Source organism: Muntiacus reevesi, chromosome 18 (genome assembly GCF_963930625.1).
Source record: "Muntiacus reevesi chromosome 18, mMunRee1.1, whole genome shotgun sequence".
Taxonomy (NCBI): Eukaryota; Metazoa; Chordata; class Mammalia; order Artiodactyla; family Cervidae; genus Muntiacus; species Muntiacus reevesi.
Window position 1 is genome coordinate 31,002,478 of NC_089266.1, and position 20,541 is coordinate 31,023,018.

Genomic DNA, 20,541 nt, shown 5'->3' on the forward strand with positions numbered 1-20,541 from the left:
GACCCAACGGACTGTAGCCCGCCAGGCTCCTCTGTCCATGGGATTCTCCAGGCAAGGATACTGGAGTGGGCTGCCATTTCCTTCTTCAGGGGATCTTCCCAACCCAGGGACTGAGCTCGCATCTCCTGCACTAGCAGGCGGATTCTTTACCACTGAGCCACCAGGGAAACCCTTTCACCTTTAAATAGCCTCGAATAAGCCCTGTATCCACAGGCCTTACCCTACCACTGAATTGGATTTAAAATCATCTGATCGTTGCTGAGAAACGCCTGTCATGAAAGAGAGGCCAGCTTACCTACCTCATTTCATGTCTTTCTGAAAACTCCTTGCAGAGATGCCCTGATCGACATCAGAAAGACTGGGGACATCTTTTTTTTTAAAAGCTCACCAATAGCAGTTTCAAAGCCAACATCATTGATCCTATTTCCACAATTTTCAGAGCCTAGGAGGAAGATTCCACACAGTGTGGGGGGAGGGGACCAGCCAACTGTAGGAGAAATTTGCCCAAACTTAGCACCTGGAGATCCACAGCCTAGAGTCTGATATCAGAAAGATGGGAGGTTTGCAGAAATTTACCTTGTCACTATCCAAATGTTTTCTTTGTTCATGGAATTCAGGTGGGCTTTTCAGGGCTGAAACAGAAAGATACAGATGTGAGCAGGGGGCCTTGGGGCCTGGAGCAGTGGCGGTGTTTACCGATGTGCTTGCTGAGCTGTGCACGGGGGCAGGGGGGAGGTGATCGCCTTCTTCAGGCCACAAGCAGTTGAAGAGGAAAGGCCTGGAGGTCACCCGCTTCCCAGAGGCCGGAGGGCACAGAGAAAGGTGGACGTCAGCCTCAAACAGGAGGAGCAGCGCGGGCAGAACACGCGATAGGAAGAGGAGTGGCAGAGACAGGGCATTCCAAGATTCCCAAGAGGGGCAGGCCTGGGGGTGGGGACAGGTGATGGGGAGATGGGGAGACTAGGGTGACCACCACTCTCTTTGACTTTGCCCTGCCCTTGAGCGCAGAAGTCTGGGTGGAGGTCAAGGTCAGTGGAAGGGCTGTGATCCATGTTGTGCGAGGCAATTTGTCCTTTTGGGTCAGGTAGGTGGCTGGTCGGGCAAGAACATGCAACCCAAGGGTGTTGAGAGAGAAGCACAGAATGAGGCTTTGAGGGCTGGAAGGGACCTTGGAGATGGTGAAACAAAAGGGAAACTTAAGGCCCCTGGAATGGGATTAACTCGCCCAGGGTCACACTGGTAGGGCTAGGAGCCTAGGTCCTCTGACCATCTAACTTCTCTTCAGCCGTGATGCTCAAAACACTGACAATCAGTAGACATGGGCACTGGTCCATCACAGTCCACAGCAGCCAGAAACAACCTGGACCGGACGCCAGCCTTCCTTCTCTCCACGACCCTACTGCTTCTCCTCCTCCCAGCTCCCAGCAATGCCTCACGGTGATGAACTTTCGACTTTGCTTTTGCAAAAATCTGCCTTTTCATTGCCTTTCCTGATCCCCTGGAACAATCACAACCCAGAGCCATAAATGGTAACTTTTCATCAAAAGTGATGAGGTTAATCAGTGGTTGCAGAATTGTACTGAATATTCTCCTGGACTGGAGGTCTGGACAAGTGAGTGGATCATGTGATCCAGAATTCTAATATGACTTCAACAGATGTCAACTTCCAAGCTGCAGGCAAGGAAACAGTCTTCCAAACTTTGGCTGGTATTAAAAAAAAAAAATTGGATATCTAACCAGATGGGCACTTGGGGCTGTGTGTGTGAATGTGTGAGCATGTGCATGCATGTGAATGTGTGTGTCTCATTCAGCCTCAAAACCATGCTGCATGTGAGCCCAGCTCTTAGACGGGCTTGTTGGAGAGAAGGGAGACTCCACTCTGGTGCCGGCAGCTGGTCAAGCCCATTATCCTTGGATATTGCTTGGGGAGCTTGGGGAGCTTGGGGAGCTACTGAGGCATCTCTCTCCAGACTTTCCTATCTCACCCAAACGACTGCAGAGTTGACTAAAGGAACAGGCAGACTGGTCCCAGCTGGCTGCCCTGTGCCAAGGAGACTGGACAAGTCCTTTTCTCCTCAATTTGACCAGAGACTAAGGGGCTTCCTTTTTATAGGAGGAAAAAAATCAATTGTTGCTTGGCCACCACATCTCCCATCGATCTAACACCCCCAGTTTCTCTTTGCTGCTTTTCACTCTTAAAAGGAACCTCTCTGCCAACTCTGCCCTTTTCAGTGGCCTCTTTCCCCTCCCCTGTCCCCTGACTCAGTGGCTCTGGAAAAATGTGCGGGTCTGTTGCATTGCTCATACATTTTCTCTGACTTGGGTCTGACCCCCATCCTGAGTCAGGAGGCTTGTCTTTACTTGTCTTTGATCACAGCTGCAATTTACACTGATGGAGTTCTGAAACCATCTCCCATTTCCTCAGGCAACCAGATCCTACAAATTTGCTTGAGGGCCACCGGGTCCTGGTGAGCCTGTGCCATCTGAACCCATAGGTCTTCACCTCTGTCCAACAGTCTGGTGGTCACCTAGGTATTATATACTGATGTGGCTTAATCCCTTCCACAATCCAGAAAAGGAGATGGTTTTAGTGTGGCCTTCCTTACTAAGTCGTTAAAAAGAGTGACACAACTTTTTCCTTAAGAAGCAACCCTAAGGGGACAGCATGAATCTATCTTGAGATGGCTTTTACATTCCAAACTCAATCGGTTTTAATTGGGCTGAGGGTTTAGGGGGAATTTATCTGCTTCTCTTATCTCTGAGGCTTTTTGATTCTTATTAGTGGAGCTTATTAACTCTTCCATGAAATGCTTCATTTCCTGTATCTTAGCCTGCAGAATTACAATTCATCACTCTCTGGTGGTAACAATTCCCCTGTGAAATGACTAAACAGTCCAGTTCTCTGATGCCAGGTGCACAATGGTCTTCTGGAACCTTCTGCCACAAAGTGGGAGAGGCTATGACCATTCAGCAAGGACTCGGGAAGGAAGCTAAAAAGATTCACACACTGGGTTGTACCCCACGCTCTTCTTTCCAGGACTTAAAGGATGTGACATGGGGCACTGGATTGGCCTGCCATGGCCTCTGTGATTGACATGTATCTTTTCTGGGATTCCAGAGAAAAGAGGGTTTCATTCCCTCCCCCCAAGGGCCAAGAAAAGCGAAACTGCATCCCGGTGCACCACATTGACTTTTTGGAAAATCCACGAAGGAACTCCTCTGCCGACAGCCCTGGGAGTATCAAATGGCAACATTCTGTATTTAAGGGACGTTGACATTTAGGATTGAAAAAGGAATTTGGATTGCTAAATTAAAAAAAAATAAGTCAGTGTGATTCCAAATTAAAATACGGTTGTAAATTCAGTCAGCCACACGTCTCACTCATCCCCTGGGAGGAAGATGAATCGCTTCTCACAGGGGAATTCATGTTCTCGATGAGGAGTTTAGTCACGGGCTATTCCTATTTCTGTCCGCGCAGCTCCGGCTAATTTGGGTCAGCTGTGTGTATAAACATTTGCTTACTTAGAGCTCAGGAAAAGATCCCAAGATAAGAACAGACCTCCTGTGGTGGCCCCCTGCTTCTAACCTCCTGCCTCGAACAAGGACCCGGAAAAAAGAGAAAACAGGCTGGAGGGCCATTGACAATCTGTTAGGGAGAGGAGCCTGGGGCTGGTGGCAGTTCTGATGGCGGAGGCGGGGCCTGCCTTCTCCCCTCGGGCGTGGAGGGGAGAACCCAACTCCTCCTCCAGCATACGGGTCAGGACCAAGAGGCTGCAACCAAGAGCTGGTATTCTGGGTCAGCAGCTGGGGCAGTGGTTCCCAAAGTGTGGCCCTGGACCAGCATCTTTGGCATAATCAGGAAACTTGCTAACAGTACCAATTTTCAGGCCCCACCAGACCTACAGAATCCAAAGCATGGGTGAGAGGCGGAGGGACAGAGGGTCTGTGTTCAGACAAGCCCCCCCAGGGGGATTCTGGTTCTCTGGCATTTCCATGGCAAGTAGGTCCTGATCTGTAGATGGGAATCAGAGACTTCAAGAAGGGGTGGCTGATGTCTACGACAGATTTCTCAGTATTTCAAAAACCTGAGGAAAAAGGGTGTGTTTGTCCAGAGAAAAGCTGCTTAGTTTCATGAAACTGCCACTTTTCATAGTTGCTGCCTAGAAGCAGAACAACTTGGTTAAGAACTGCTTGTTCTCATCAAAAAGCACTGACTGGTAAGTTTATATGCCATTAATTAATCAAAGACAGATATATGGATAATAATTCACATATATAGGGACTTGGGGGGAGGAAGACAAAACTGATTTAAATACAAGCTCTACAGTAGTCATGGGTATAATTAAAGAAGTCTTGGACGACTAAAGTTTTGGGAGCCATCCCTCTGGGTTCTGTTCTTGCTTTGCCATCTATTTCTGGTGCAGCCTTGAACAAGTCTGAGAGTCTTCCCATGTTCTCAGTTTCCCACTTACAAACAGGTTTAGCAATGCTTGTCCTCTTGACTTTGCTTTTTTTTTTTTTTTTGGTCATGCTGTGTGGCATGGGGGATCTCAGCTCACCAACCAGGGATCGAACCTGAGCCCTCCTGCATTGGGAGTGCAGAGTCTTAACCACTGGACCACCAGGGAAGTCCATTGGCTTTGCTTTTAAAGACAAATAGGACCAGGAGTATTTTTCTTCCAAATGAGTGGGATCCATGCTAGGCACAGTGGTTAATACTTTGGAAACTGTTTCATCTCTTTAGGGTGGCAACAGATGGCCCGTTCAGGACCCAAAGGATAGTCTCAGGGGGTCTGAAAAGATTGCCTTTTCCCAATGGAGCTTTGTAATATTATGGCTTGCATGCTTAGGGAATTCAATGCCTTCTACATGAATACTCTGGAATTTCTCAGAAGGGTCCACAGATACATTCCCATGATGCCTGCATTACTAGTTCACTAATTTCTAAGGAGCAAGGAACTAGAAAATAGAACGAAAGAGCTGGGGGAGATAGAAAAGTTAGGGTTTTGGACCCAAATGGGCTTGATCGAGGAGGCTTTTTTTCCTCACTCCACATTTGAGATGTTAGGAGGGAGGGAAGGGGGACAGATGAAACCCTTGTGCCGTGTTCTGCTCAAACAGCCAACAGTGGGGGCGGGGGGGTGGGTGCTGTGGGGAGAAGCCAAGTCAGAGGAAGGCACGGAGGAAAGGAAGGACGACTCTGCCCCGCCAACTTCTCAAAACTATCAAGAAGCTGCGTGTGCTGTGGGTGCAGGAACCGGCTCATGACGCCTCTCGCTATTCAGGAGGAGGACCACAGAATTGAGGGATTTACCAAGGCTTTGCCGTAAGTATGTGGCTGCGGAGGCCTGGATTAGTCTGCAAAACAAATAAAGGCAGCACCATTCACACACAGCTCATCATATCTTTCCATTCATCGACATCCATCAGACCATGGAACAAGCTGCCCAGATGCTTCTCTCTGGCCAGCGGGGCTTTCTTTGAGTCTCCGCGGAGAAGTCGCAGCCTCTTGGGTGCCCCCTGGGCTTCTGTAACCGACTGTTCTCTAATGCCGTTTTCTGGATTCCAGGAGAATCAACTCAATGTTCCTGCTTCTCTCCCCTGGATTCATAGAGATAGGCCCCAGTGTACTAGCAGAAGGAGAGAGAAAGTCATTTCTTTCCTTCAGGTCTCCCAGAAACCTACTCCATGTAGTGGTGAGATGTTGTCCAATATTGTTAACAGGCATAACTAAGCAGGAGAATGGGGAGAACATTCTAGAGGGTAAGCTCTTTGAAACAGAATTCATGTCTAACTCCTCTGTGTTCCTTGGGGATTTTATCCTGACAGATGGTCAAAATATCTACTGAACTGCTCTGTGACTTTCTTTTTTTCATCAAAAACTCAGAGCTGATTCTCTTTCTGCACTAAGACTTCTGAAGGTGTTGGAATAAAACAGTATTTAAGATTCAACTCAGGAGATATGTGTTAGTCACTCAGTCATGTCCAACTCTTTTGCAACCCCATGGACTGTAGCCCACCATGCTCCTCTGTCCATCGGATTCTCCACGCAAGGATACTGGAGTGGGTTGCCATTTCCTTCTCCAGGGGATCTTTCCCACCCAGGGATCGAGTCCATGACTCCTGTTTTGCAGGCAGATTCTTTATCATCTGAGCCACAGCATTTACCCTTCAACCCATGAGACTGGTGCCCAAAGAGAAGAATATAGTGGAGAAAACCTGCATGAGAAATGATGACCAGAACTGAGCCTGCCCACAGGTGTCTGGGAAGGATAGGAGATTGGGCTGTGTCCCCAAACAAGAAAAAATAAGTGAACCCTGATGTCCTCTTGCAGCCTTGAGCCTGACGGGGACGGTGGCAGAGCCACGCTTCTGAGTTCCAGTTGACAGTGACAAGTAGGCAATTTGAAACTTTCCTTTTGAGATTCAGAGGTGGGATTCTGGAAGGGAGTCTGAACCATAAATTCTTAAAGTAATATTTCTACACTAATGTTGAGAGGCTAGTTCACTCAGGTTTCATGACTCTTTTGAAATGTGAATTCTACCAATGATACTATAAATGTGAAAGCAATCTTAGAAGCCAGCCTGGAGGTGTACTTCTGGCTGAGAGCGCTTTCATACTGTTTCAAGGGGCTCTGTGCTGGTGCTACTCCAGGATCAAGAGAAGCAGGTTTCGACCTCAGCTGCTGCAACAGGAGGGGACTGCAATTTCTTCTTTTTGCAATGGGCAAAGGCCTTGGGTCAGTCTAATGTACAACTCAAGACTAATTCTGTCCAAGGAGAGCAGGTGTTTCTGTGAACAAACTAAAACCAGCAGGGCTACCTGGTACTAACAGAAGGACAATGAACAATTCACCTGGCCAGCAGCTATCCACTTGAGCAATTTATAACAAGTTTGAAAATTCAGGGGGAGCACTGCAGTTATTTCCAGTGTTATGGACAACATGAGGCTGTGTTATCATTTTACTGTGCATGCATTTAAAGTCTCACAGTTCAAGTTTGTAAATAGGACTGCTTTGGGCTCTGGCTTTGGGATGTTTAAAGCATCTCTGAGCCCTCTCCAATCTCAGTTTCATGAAGGTTAAAGACAGTGAGACGTGGACTAGGGCAGGGTTTTCAAACTCTGTTTGAAGAGGACCCTGGGGAAGAGAAACAGGGTTATCTAAAAGGGTGAGGGGGGCCGAGTGAGTGGGGCAGAGGCCCCTGACCCTGTTCCAACCAGTATATGTGTGTGTGTATATATATATATACACACACACACACACATAACACACAATTTATCTATTAAAAAACACCAAAAATCATCAAATTAGGTGATCTCCAATGACTATCAGCTTTGCTTCCCTCTGTTCTCCCTTTCTTCCTCCTTTCCTCCTTCCTTCTGCTTCAGAAAATTCAGATGATAGAAGGAAGCTATAAAAAGCCCTCTTGGGAAATATAACCTGTTCCACCTTCTGTGTTTCTTGTCGCCTTTCCCCCTAAAATCTCGAACCTCTACAAAGTACAGTCGTGCTCACGGTGGTCCCCACAGAGCCCAGCACACCACCCTGCACAGAGTCTGGGTCATCATGAAATATGTTGAATCTGATTGAAGAGACAAGACCCAGAGACTGTGAGTTCCTGCTTCCTTCTCTGGAGCAACTGCCTTTACACACGTGTGCCTGGTGGTGGTGGGGTGGCTGAGTAAAGAGACTGGTGTTTAGGCTCTGGGCTGATGGGGCTACCATCTGGGCTCCACATCCCAGCAGGTGCAGAGGCTTGTCTGGGTCCAGCTTCCCCAGAAGCGCTAAGTCCCCGGGGCTGAGCCTGCACTGGGCTGGGTGCACCTGCTGTAGCTTTGACAATTGTCTACAGCAGAAGTGACACCCTCGGAGAGGAGGTGGCTGAAGACTCTGGGAAACTGATGCTGCTTAATCTACCTTTCTCGTTTTGCTGAATTAAAAAGGAAACATCACTGCATGACTCATAGGACTTTCCCCAGCAACTGTCCTCAAGACACAATGGGCTATGGGTGCAAAATTTCTGTTAAGCAGCACTTCATTAATATATACACTATCTGATTCTGGAAATCCTGGAGAACAAAATATTCTATCTCCACTGGACCCTACTCTACAAATGGACATTTAATTTGCATGCCTTACACAGGGGTGTTATGTAAAAAATGTGCCATAGGATTCATTCCTGTTTTTATTAGGTGTCTTACTCCTGAAATTTAACTCCAGAAACCTCAAAAAAAATTTTTATTCTCCTCCAAATGGCAGCTGCAAGACCCAGGTTTGGATTATTTAAACATGTAGGTTAAACTTTAAATCAGTTGTGAACAGCTTGAGCAGATGTAAAGGTACTGGGTCTCTCTACTTCAATTGCCTTTCCAGAATTAAGGGAAAGAGATGCCCATGAAGGACTGCTGTTGTTATTGTTTAGTTGCCAAGTTGTGTCCAGTTCTGTGGGACCCCGTAGACTGTAGCCAGCAAGGCTTCTCTGTCCTTGGGGTCTTCTAGGCAAGAACACTGGAGAGGCTTGCCATTTCCTTTCCAGAGGATCTTCCCGACCCAGGGATCGAACCCAAGTCTCCTGCATTGGTAGGTGGATTCTCTACCTCTAAGCCACCTGGGAAGCTTCCATGAAAGAACTGATTATTTTAATCCCCCTGAAACTGGCATATTCATCTTATATTTGAGGGCATGTGGTAGAGACTGTGGTCTGCTGAGAGGATCCTGGTGGATCTAAACTTGTCTATACTCCACTGTCAGTGAATCGTTCTTCTAGATGGTGGTTAAACAAATTCAATTTTACACGTTTGCAACAGGATTCAGAATTAAGACTGGCCTGCTCGGCTTTGAGCGCCAGTGTGTTTATCTGACGTGAAGCCTGTAGACTCCAGGTCTCTCCTGTGTTTTAACACCTGCCTTGCTGGGCTGGCAGAGATGAAACAGACCACACAGCCTCGTGACTTTGGTTTCTCATTCTAACTGTACATTTGATCGAATCAACCTTTCAGTTGCAGGGTGAGATCTTTCTTTTGCGCTTAGCAAATCGCTAAAAAAAGTTGTTCTGCCATAGGTCACCTGCTGTTTATTCTTTGTAGGGCTGAGCCATGAACAAAGAACTTCATCTGAATTCCCAAAGGAAAGAGCTTGAAATATTCTTAGTTCTTTTCTGGTTCTGAAGCACCGACTATACTTAAAATGTTTAGACTTTGGATCACAGGGCACCAAGGTTACTAACTGTAGGACATTCAATCAAGGGCAAATGTTTGCTTGTTGCATGCTTAACTATGAAGTCACAGTCTGGACAAAGACCTGGATTTCGGAAGGAGTCATTATGGATTTTGATTTTTTAAATTTTAATTAAAAAATTAAAAATTTTAACTTATGCGGGAAGAAGTTAGAAAATGTGACCTAAAGGAGCTTACATGGTGATTCCATTTATCTGGTACTTTTTCTGTTTTTATAGCTAACCAGAAGGCAGCTTCAACTGCTCAACTTGAAGTTTTCAAGTTTCAAGGTAGGAAATTTCAAATATACTTTCCAAAAGATAGGATAATCCTTCTTCTTTGACCCAAATGATGGCCAGTAATTCAATGTTATACCATTTATACTAGAATGGTATTGCTGCTCATTATTCCAGAAAGGAAGCAATTGACAATATTCGATTAACTGGGGACTCAAGTACTCAAACAGAAGTGAAACCAAGGAGGTGAGAGAAAGATGATACAATTAATGCTTCCAGGAAGAATAGTGATTATAGCCAATTCTAAAAATAGGAGTGGGGATGGAGGCCCATAGAGTTGTGTTTGTCCTGTAATCAAATCCGCTACATTAGAATTTTAGGTACAAACCTCTGTGAGTAAAAGGAAGCCCTGGCACGTGAGTAGCATTTGGGACAAAGCCTCTAAGGTCTGGGATTCCTGCTGACCCAGAGTCCTGGAGGATCTGGGAAGACTGATTAGTGAAATTGGATTATGACCTCTGAGGTGCTTTCCAGCTCCCAAATCACATGTTCCCCCCACCCCAGCCACCCCCATATAGACCAGTCTATAAGAAACAGAGCTACTCACGTGGTACGATGCCTTGGTTAGCCAGCTGTTCTTGGGTCCTTCTCTGTTGGAGTCGTAACTGTAAAACTTAGAAAAGGAAGTGTTAGTATGTGAGCTGGGCTAAGACTGATTGTGATCACTTCTATTTGCCTCACATCATTTTTTGCCTGATCACTCTTCTCATATTATTTCTAGAACAGTTCTGAAAGTCTGAAGTGTGTGAAGGACACTTACATTTTGTTGTGGGCATGGACAAGAAAGGATGAGAGAAGCTGAGGGGTTGCAGGGTTTTCCAGCAAGTGAGTGACCACCAGAGACTGGAAGTCTCATCTCCTCTTTGAAGTGAACATTATTTTCACAGCATCGCACTCTGTCTCCCCCTGCTATATTACCTAGGAGGTGAATACCATCAAATGATTTCAAAACAGGAGACCGAGCAAAGAAGGCTTCGTCTCAAAAGTGTCACCTGGGTTCAAGTCCCACATCTTGCCCCTTCCTGGATGGATGACTCTGGGTAAGTTGTTCAACGTCTTTGACCCTCAGGTTTTTCATTGAAAATGGGAACAATGCCCTGTGGGATTGCTATCGTTTGATTAAAACATGTATGCGGGTTGCTTAGTAGAGTGCCTGGTACCATAAATCATCAATAAATGGGAGTACTGGGACTTCCCTGGAAGGCCAGTGGCTAAGACTCCACGCTTCCAATGCCGGTTTGATCCCTGCTCAGGGAACTAGATCCCTCAGGTTGCAACTAAGAGTTCATATGCCACAACGAAGCTGGAAGTTTGTGTGCAAACAAATAAGACCTGACACAGCCAAATAAATAAATGAAATAAATATTAAAATAATAAATGGTACTATTATGAGAGTCTGGAATTCACCTGGAAATTCAGAGAAGGGCCAATGGAGTCATGCTTTGGTTAGAAAATGTAAAACACCATAAATTGTACAAACTATAAATTATGGAACTTTCTGTTACTATCTGTAGCACAGGTAGATTACATATATATCACATATATTTATGTATGTAAGTAGTTACATATATATGAAATATATTATAAGTGTAATATTTATGATTTCCTTCTTCTCTTCTCACTTAACCCCCTAAAAGAATCTATCTTTGGACATGTATGTTTTCTCAGGGAGATTCAGAGTCTGCTGTCTTGATTTCTGGGTTTAAGCTGCTCAGGATGAGAACAGAAAGAGCAGAGATTTTCAAAGAGAGGGACTGGTTTGATCACCTTATAATGACAAGAGAGAACAAGCATTGCTTTCATGAAGAGAAAATTAGAGTGGAGAGGAGGAAAATGAAAAGGCTATACAGCTGTCTTTCAAGTTCATTTACTATTCCACAGCGAGGCTTCAGAGCAAGTGCAGTCGTAAGATATACTGAGACGAGCTTCCCCGGTGGCTCAGCAGTGAAGAACCCGCCTGCCCATGCAGGAGACATGGGTTCGATCTCTGGTCTGGGAAGATCCCATATGCTATGGAGCAACTAAGCCTGTGCCTCAATTACTGAGCCTGTGCTCTATCTAGAGCCCGGGAGTTGCAGCTACTGAGCCCTAGAGCCCGTGCTCCACAAAAAGGGAAGCCACTGCAATGAGGAGCCTGCACACCACAAGGAAGAGTAGTCCCCGCTTGCCACAACTGGATAAAAAGCCTGTGTAATAAGGATGACCCAGCACAAAAATAAATAAATAAACATAAAAAAATAAGACATTCTGAAAGAGTAACGAAGACAGGTAATTTTTAAAGGTGTTGCTATGAGTTTTGAATTGGCTTCTCGCCAACCTTCATGGGCGAGACCAATGTTGCTGAATTGCTATCAGTTCCTCTTGGAGGCTAGACTGTGCTTCACTGAACAGTCTCATGTGACTCCATTTTAGGACTGAACACACAAAACAGAATCAAATGGAAATACAAGATTTACAGTAGAATATCTGAAGTAAAAAAAAATTCACTAAAAGGCCTAAAAAAAAGAATGAATATCAAGTCAGTACACTTGAACACAGAGCAAACTGAAGAAGAGAAAGAAAATGAAAAAAGTGGTCAGACCCTCAGGTTCCTGCGCCCCAGTATCAAAAAGTCTGTTAACAACATCAGCTCATTCAGTTCAGTTCAGTTCAGTTCAGTCGCTCAGTCGCGTCTGATTCTTTATGACCAAATGGACTGCAGCATGCCAGGGTTCCCTGTCCATCACCAACTCCCACAGCTTGCTCAAACTCATGTCCAACGAGTCAGTGATACCATCCAACCATCTCATCCTCTGTTATCTCCTTCTCCTCCTGCCTTCAATCTTTTCCAGAGTCAGGGTCTTTTCTAATGAGTCAGATCTTTACATCATATGGCCAAAGTACTTGAGCTTCAGCTTCAGCATCAGTCCTTCCAATGAATATTCAGGATTGATTTCCTTTAGGATTGACTGGTTTGATCTCCTTGCAGTCCAAGGAACTCTCAAGAGTCTTCTCCAACACCACAGTTCAAAGGCATCAATTAGATCATGAGATCTACTTGATCTATATATAATAATCAGCTCACTAGAGTCCCAGAAAGAGAGCAGAAAAATAAATAATTGCCACAACTCCCCAAATTTGGGGAAAAACAGAAATTTACAGATTCAGAAAGTTCAACAAACCCCAAACCAGATATAGTCACAGAAAAACCACACTTAGATTCATCATAATCCAATGGCTGAAAACCAAAGAGAAGGAGAAAATCTTGAAAGTAGCCAGGAAAAACAAAACATTACATAAAGGAAAACATTGATTTAAATAACCACAGACTTCTCAGCAGAAATCACAGTCCAGAAAACAAAACAAAATGAGAACCAAACAGAAAACTATCAACCCAGAACACAGAATATCCCCTAGAAATGAAGGTGAAATAAAGATAGTTCAGGTAAAGGAGAAGATCAGATAATTTGTTTGCTAGCAGACTTGACTACAGTAAATACTTAGGGAAATTCTTCAGGTTGAAGGGAAATGATATCAGAAGGAAATCGGGGTATTCAAGAATGACTAGAGTATCCAGCAATGGTAACTAGCTGGGTGAACCGTAAAGATCGTGTTCTTCTCACTAGCTAAGTGAAGCATGGCTGGTTGCCCAGCGCCCTTGGCGTTGCCCCTCTGGTCACCTGGGGCCTGCTGCAGTCCTTCTCTCCAGTGAAGGACTGGTGGGCAGGCTGTTGGTTCAGCGCTCCAAGCCTAGAGGGAAAGGCCAGACAGCCAAGGGCAGGATGATCCTGGCAGTGGCATTTGTCCCTGGGAGGCTCCTTCTCCAGGTCTGGCAAAGCTCCAAGGCTAGAGGTGGAGATTGAATGACCACATCCCTTTCTGAGCCTACTTCCTGCTGCACCTGGGAGAGTCCTGACACTGGGGCCAAGACTGTACCACCAGTGGCCTTCACCTCTGGACACCACTGTCCTTAGCGACTGCCTGGCCTCCGTCCCTGACGGTCTCTGTGCTTCACTGCCCTCTCTGCTTTCAGCTTGCTGTGGTCATCTGTGTCCCCAGAGCCCTTGGCAAACCTCCACTGCTCCACTGTAACTAAAAATACTCTGAGCAGAGGGTTGCTTTCCAGTCCAAGCCTAACCCCTGCTCCCAGGTCCAATCAGCTACACACTACAGGAATCCACGGAGCTCTCTCTTCGCTTCATTTGAGGCCATATGGTTATCTTTGGGAGGTGAAAGGGAGGGAGTTCTTGATGTCTTTTCCACGCCATCCCAACGTGTTCTCATATGGTTCTGGCATTCAGGTGTCAATCCGTCTTAGCTTTCAGAAACAAAGCAATTTCGTTTTCTCTAGTTTTGCATTCTTCTGGTCATCATTATCATAATTGAGAGTCCTGTGTTTATGCTCAAGTTGCTTCTTTCTTTTTAAAAAAGTAAGTTTCTTATTAAAAAAAAATCTCTACAATGTCACATTTAAGGACAAAAAGAGATAATCGAAAACAATGTGATATGCCCCCCGAATGTTAAAATAAAGCTTGGTGATTACTGTGACCAATTTGAGTTAGGCAATATTTATGTCATTCTAGAAATTTCCATAAATTGCCTAGGAACCAATAAGTAGATCTGAGAAGATATTAAGTTTAGAACAAGAAGGAATCCTCAGTACATGCTGTTCTTTTCTACACAATACTGAGATTAGTGATTTTTATCTAATCATAAAAATATCAGCTCTACTATATTAAATTCTCTTCGAGACTGACAATTAGCCCAATTTTGTCTTAGTGGTGGAGAAGGAAATGGCAACCCATCCAGTATTCTTGCCCAGAGAATCCTGTGGACAGAGGAGGCTGGTGGGCTGCTGTCCATGGGGTCGCACAGAGTTGGGACATGACTGAAACGACTTAGCAGCAGCAGCGGCGGTTTTCTTGGTACAAACACAGATGTTTATACTAATCAAGTTGCTTCTTTATTCAGAAGTTCTGGGCTCTCAATTCTGATTTTTTCATCTGTCTGGCTTTTTCTGTCCCAGTTCTACACTATTTAAATTATTCTAGACTTAAGCATAGATGTTCATGCCTGGTAGTGAGGATCTTATATCAACCCGCTTTTATAAATGTATCTTGACTACTCTAGCCTGCTTTCCCACCCCCACTCCCCAAATGAATTTTAGGATGTGAGTAGCAAGTTCTGCCATCACCTCAAGAACCTACCTCTCTGGAAGCAGAGGGGATACATTTCTTTAATATTCTATAATTATAACTGTGAACCCTAACCAGCCAGAGAAGCATTATCCTGTTTAAGATTATCAAAGAATATATAGAAACTTCAGGGTCTAGGATAGTGCAAGATCAGGAATAGGTTCTCTGAATGCAGCTGGGACTGAGACTGGGTACCCAACTCAAGAAAGGGAGCTAGAAGTACTATTCACAGTAGCCAAGGTATGGAGATAACCTGAATGACCATCTGCAGATAAACAGATAAATAAATCTGTGGTATACACACACAATGGAATGTTACTAAGCTGTGAGAAAGAATGAAAGACTGCTATTTGCTGCAACATGGGTGTACCTAGAGATTATCACACTCAGAGAAGTAAGTCAGAAAAAGGCAAATAGCATATGATATCACATACGTGGAATCTAAAATACAACACAAATGATCACATCTATGCATTGGGGAAAAACGTAGGAAACAGACTCCCAAACACAGAGGACAGTTGCCAAAGGGTGTTGAGGAAAGGGATGGATTGGGAGCTTAGGCTTAGTAGATGCAGACTAGTATATAAAGAATGGATAAACAACAAGGTCCTACTGTACGGCATAGGGAACTATATTCAATGTCCTGCGATAAACCATTGTGGGAAACAGTATGAAAAAGAAGATATCTACTTTGCTGGAGAGCAGAAATCAACACATTGTAAATCAACTATACCTCAATAAAATACATTTTTTAAAAATAGTAGCTAGAATATGTCTACACACCACTGGGTTGCAACCAGAATATGACAGAGGCCTCTGCCCAGCAGAGCAGAGCCAGCCAGAATGGAAAGGACCAGGTCTAGCTGGGCACATCTCTCAAGAGTTTCAGGTAGAAGAGGAAGGAAATATAGGAATTGATGGATATAGTGACATTCCTCTTGTCACATAGACTTTGGACTCTAAAGTTTAGCCTTATGGGTGCAAATTTCAAATGAAACAATTTGGATGATAAAATGGTAACTTCTGCCACACTAAACCCTATGTTTTAATGTATTTCTTCCATTGGAAGGTTTCCTTTCAAATGAAGAATCAGAAGCCACTAAAACATGAAGCATGTTTCATTTTCACTGCTTCCTTGGTAACTAAGCACAAGGGATCTTCAGCTCAGTTTCACTGTCCATAGTGTCTCTATAGCAACAGTCATGTAGGGTACCATTCTCACCAACACAGGTGAATGGCTCAGTCGAGTGTCTGGTTAGGATGAGGCTCCTGAATGATCCTAGGCTCTGACGGCATCACAGAGTTGTTGCCATGGTTTTGGTGAGAAGTATTGCTTTTCTGAGGATTACAAAACACTTTATGTTCCAACCCCATGCTGGCTCATTCCTGACAGAGTGGAAAATGCGTCTCCTTGGCTGAAATGTTCCTCTTGAGTCCAGCCCAAAGATGACATTTTTAGGAAAGTTTGAGAAGAATCCTGGGGCTGTTACTGAGTCACGATAGAGTAGAAATGGATCTTTTCTATTTAAAGAGTTTTGTGCTACTGTTTGAAAATGTCACATTGCTAGGGAACAGTGGAAATGGAAAACTTTCCATTTGCCATCAACAAAGGAAGATCGTTACTGAATGTGAAGCAGAGGAGCAGAAGAGAAGTTCTGTTACCTGTCTGACCAAAATAGAAGGAGGCTGATGGGAATTTGATTTAATAATATTGGTCTGAACAAGCTTAGAGCTCTAAAATGGGATCACTCATCTGGAATGTAGCACACATAATTTCAACTCCCACCCCCATCCCTCGCTCCTACAAAGCTGTAGTTTGGACTGGTTCCAGAATCTCTCTGGATCGCAGTTTAATACAAAGCAAAAGAAGAGATTAGCTTAGCTTAGATCAGGATTTCCCCAATTTATCTTATATCAAGAGTCACCTGGGACCTGGGGGGGGGGGGTGTAAAAAAAACCAGTATCTCTTTGGGACCTTTCCTGGAGACTATGGTCCAATAGTCCTGCGGTATATTGGAAATATATTTTAGCAAACTTTCCAGGAAATTCTGAGGAAAAAAGTAGGTTTGAGAAATAGAAATAAGCAACTAGACTATGTGAAAAAACAAGACAATGTTTTTATACTGTTTTGTGACTTTCTTTTTCATTGGTAATATACTGTCGTTTTTTTTTTTTTTTTTTTTTGGTCAGGGGTATATCTGTACACCATCATTTTTAATGACTACACAGTATCTGGTCATGCACCAATATCTGTTTAACAAATCTCCTTTAATTGTACATTTAATTTTTCTCCCTGCATTAGTCATGTATTGTATTTGTACCCCTACTGGAACTATTGGAGGGTTTCTATTTCACTACATCCTTATCAATGTTATTAAAGAAGAAAAAAGCCTGACTAATTTGATTGGCATCCATTATACTTTCTAATAAGTCAGACACATTTTCATAGATTTGTTGATTATTAGTATCTTTTCTTTTGTGAATGACCTGATAATATTCTTTGCAAAGTTTTCCACTGGCATTACATTTTCTTATAGGCTTTGGGAGAGCTATTTTTATCTGAAGCACATTAAACATAGTTATATGTTGTAAATTCCCCCTGGGTTTTAGTTTCCACTCAGTTTTGAGTGCAATGGTTTTTGGCATTTTATATTTCTATATGCAATCCTATTAAAAGCTCTTTTATGATTTCTATCTTTGGTGTATGCTTTGGAAAATCCTTTTCATCTCCAGATTATATATTCATTTAAATGTTCTTATATCTTTAAGATTTTGGGTTTTGTATCTGACTTTGCAATGCACCTGGAATTAAATTTAGTATATAGTATTAAAAAAGGTTTTCATTATTTTTACAAATTGTTAACTAATTATTCTAACAATTTCTAATCAAACAGATTTTAGATATCAATTTTGTTATACACTGCATATATACCCTTGAATCTGTTTCTACTCTTTCTTTATATTCTGACCTCAATATTTTGTTTTGCTTGCTTATAGGCTGGATTTATTCCTAACTTAAATATACATTTTGTATGGCATGGGAGTCTGATTTGGGAAACCCTCAGCTCCTCAGTTGCTTAATACTTGTGTAGGTGACCCAGTCCAAGCCTTCAGAATGATTCCCAAGTAATTACAAGGGTCTGGGGTTCCAAACAACAAAAGTAGCTTCTAAAAGTATACATTGTCTAGACTTTCAGCAGTAATACTAGATGCCAAAATACATGGAACTGTATCAAAGTTTTGTGTGAACATAATTTAGAAATCTAGCATTCTAATCATACTAAGTCAAACAAGTGGAATCAGAATGTCATAAATTTTTTAGCTAGACAAAAATTCATAAAATTTCTAAAATATATACGTATTATACTGTATATACAATATGTATGTATATATATGTATACAAAAGCTTCTCTTCACAGAGCTTTTCAGGTCTATTATAGTCTTCTGGGCTTCCCACGTGGTGCTAGTGGTAAAGAATCCACCTACCAATGCAGGATGTCAGAGATGTGGGTTCAATCCCTGGGATGGGAAGATTCCCTTGGAGGAGGGCATGGCAACCCAGTCCAGTATTCTTGCCTGGAGAATCCCATGGACAGAGGAGCCCGGCGGGCTACAGTCCATGGTGTTGCAAAGAGTTGGACACTACTAGGCAAGCACCTGCACACATATCCTTCTACTTCTCTGCATACTGTCTATTAATTTTTGAGAGCTTGATATTGAAATTCCACCTAAAAATCTCATTTTATCTATTTATAAATAATTGTAATATATAGTGAAACTATATATAACCTTGTTCTGTATTTTCTAAGTCTCCTGCAAAAGTGTCTTCACACTTTCATAATTTAAAAAATAAAAATTGAAAAATAATACAGTAGCTTCTATCAGCAGCAGAGGTGACATACCAAGTCAAGACAGTGCCATGTATTTGTGGGCATGTTTATATATGGCAGGTAGGGAAAGCTTAATCCAGTGAAATCTGAGTCTGAATCAGTCCTGAACTTCTCGTTTTATCAGAAAAGGGAGAAGACAAAAGAAGAGAAAGCAAAGATGGGCTAAAGGTAGAAAGAGGAAGTAAAGAAGAAAGAGAGTAGGACAGAGGTTTAAATTTTTATTGTAAGAAGAGTATTTGTGTTTGTATGCGTACTCCAGTGATGGCTCTCAGTTCATATGTATTGAACAGAATGTAAAAGATGGGTCAGATTAGGGGCATGTGAGGTCCCGCTCCAGAAAGGAAACAAGAGATGGGCCCTGTGTCTTAGTGTTTCCCAACTCTTTGGCAATTGTGAATTCTTGTGTATTACTTTCTGTCTAGATTGTGACATGGGCTCATACAGCTGTATCACACAAAGAATCCCAAAGAAATTGCTGGGATCTGTGTGTTACATTTTATTTGGTCCATCTAAAAAAAATCATTACAAAGAGCATCATCCTTATCCTTACCCACCACTCCTCCCATGCTGCCATGGAAACAGTGGCTTCCTAAGACCATCATATGATTGGCATTTGATTGGTTTTCTGTTCCACCCTTCCGCCACTCAACTTTTTTTCTTTCCCTACCAAGTTCTCCACTTTTCTTAAGTGAATCTCTCTTAGCCTCGCCTCACCCATGATCTCTGTGCAGCTAACTTGCCATCACCTCTGCAGCCTCTAAGAATGGTCATATTTTCTAAAAGAACCCCAGAATGCATGGACTAACAAGATTTTTTCCCCAAATTTTAAATTAATTTGTGTTTAAACATAACAAATATCATAACCTAACTTGTATTTATTTTACATTTAGTAAGTCATTTTTGGGTAGGAGGAGAAATAAATTAAAAAAAAAACCTCAAAGGAGGTGAATGATAAACAGAAGACATGTACTTACTAAACCAATCATATATTCATCATCCATATGAATATATATTCATATGGATATACATATGATGAATCATATATTCATCATAATCATCTTTCTTCTAATGTTCCACAAAATCCAGCATAACAATGGCACTGCCATGACTACCAGGGAAGGTGAAAGCAATTCCCTAATTTTGCTGAGTGAACCCAAGAGTCTTCTTCCAACAACATTTCAAAATAATAACACAAGGAGATCATCTCTCTCGGCCCCAGTCTCCCTCCCCATGAAGGACAGGACAGACAAAGTCAGCAATAGGTGCTCTCAAACTTAAAAAAAAGAAAAAAATCACTGAAAACTTTTTTTTTCAAACTGAAATTCTACATGGAAGGAAAAGCAAAAACAAAACAATACCCAGGACAACGGTGCATGATAAAGGCAGAACCTCTTGTGAAATGTCAGAGTTCTATGAAAAATCATTGGATTGGATCGTCTCTAAATCTCTTCCAACTTAAATATGTTACTTTCGTGATTTTGATCTGAAAAAGTCTCAACCCTCCAAGGAGACATTGCTTAGGAAGAGATGGGATGATTTCATCCACGGAGTGAGGGCTGAGGGGTGCATTATGACGTCCTCTTCACCGCAGCAGAACCCTGTTTCTCCAGCCCTTCTCGATCCTTTGAATGCCTTCGTGTGCTCGGTCGCTTCAGTCGTGTCTGACTCTTTGCGATCTCGTGGACTGTAGCCCACCAGGCTCCTCTGTCCATGGGATTCTCCAGGCAAGAATACTGGAGTGGGTTGCCATTTCCTTCTCCACTGAACCTCCTTGCAGGGGTACAAAGCCTCGCAAGATGCAGGAAAGCTTCGGATTCAGAGGACCACACCCAGGTTCCTTAGCAATAGCAGCAGAGCGAAGCCTTTCTCACCAGCAGATGGTGGTGGGCTGTTGCTCTGTTTCTGCATCACCTTCTTACAATGGGTTCTTGGCTTCCAGTAGAATCCTCTGCACCCTAGTTAGC

At 43.3% G+C, this 20,541-nt stretch overlaps 1 protein-coding gene across 6 annotated transcripts in view; it reads right to left on the minus strand.

Annotated features, from left to right (window-relative positions):
• Positions 1-20,541, minus strand: part of MYOCD (myocardin) — an 87,650-nt gene that overhangs the window by 47,032 nt on the left and 20,077 nt on the right. For 3 of the 6 annotated variants that reach the window (XM_065910098.1, XM_065910097.1, XM_065910096.1), the window contains exons 2-3: positions 10,061-10,126; positions 577-632 (exon numbers count right to left, since the gene is read on the minus strand). In XM_065910098.1, coding sequence (XP_065766170.1) covers positions 577-632; positions 10,061-10,126 — 122 coding nt within the window. Of the gene's footprint in view, positions 1-576; positions 633-5,314; positions 5,359-10,060; positions 10,127-20,541 lie in introns of all 6 variants that reach the window. The other 3 variants (XM_065910099.1, XM_065910100.1, XM_065910101.1) reach the window with 3 other exon arrangements.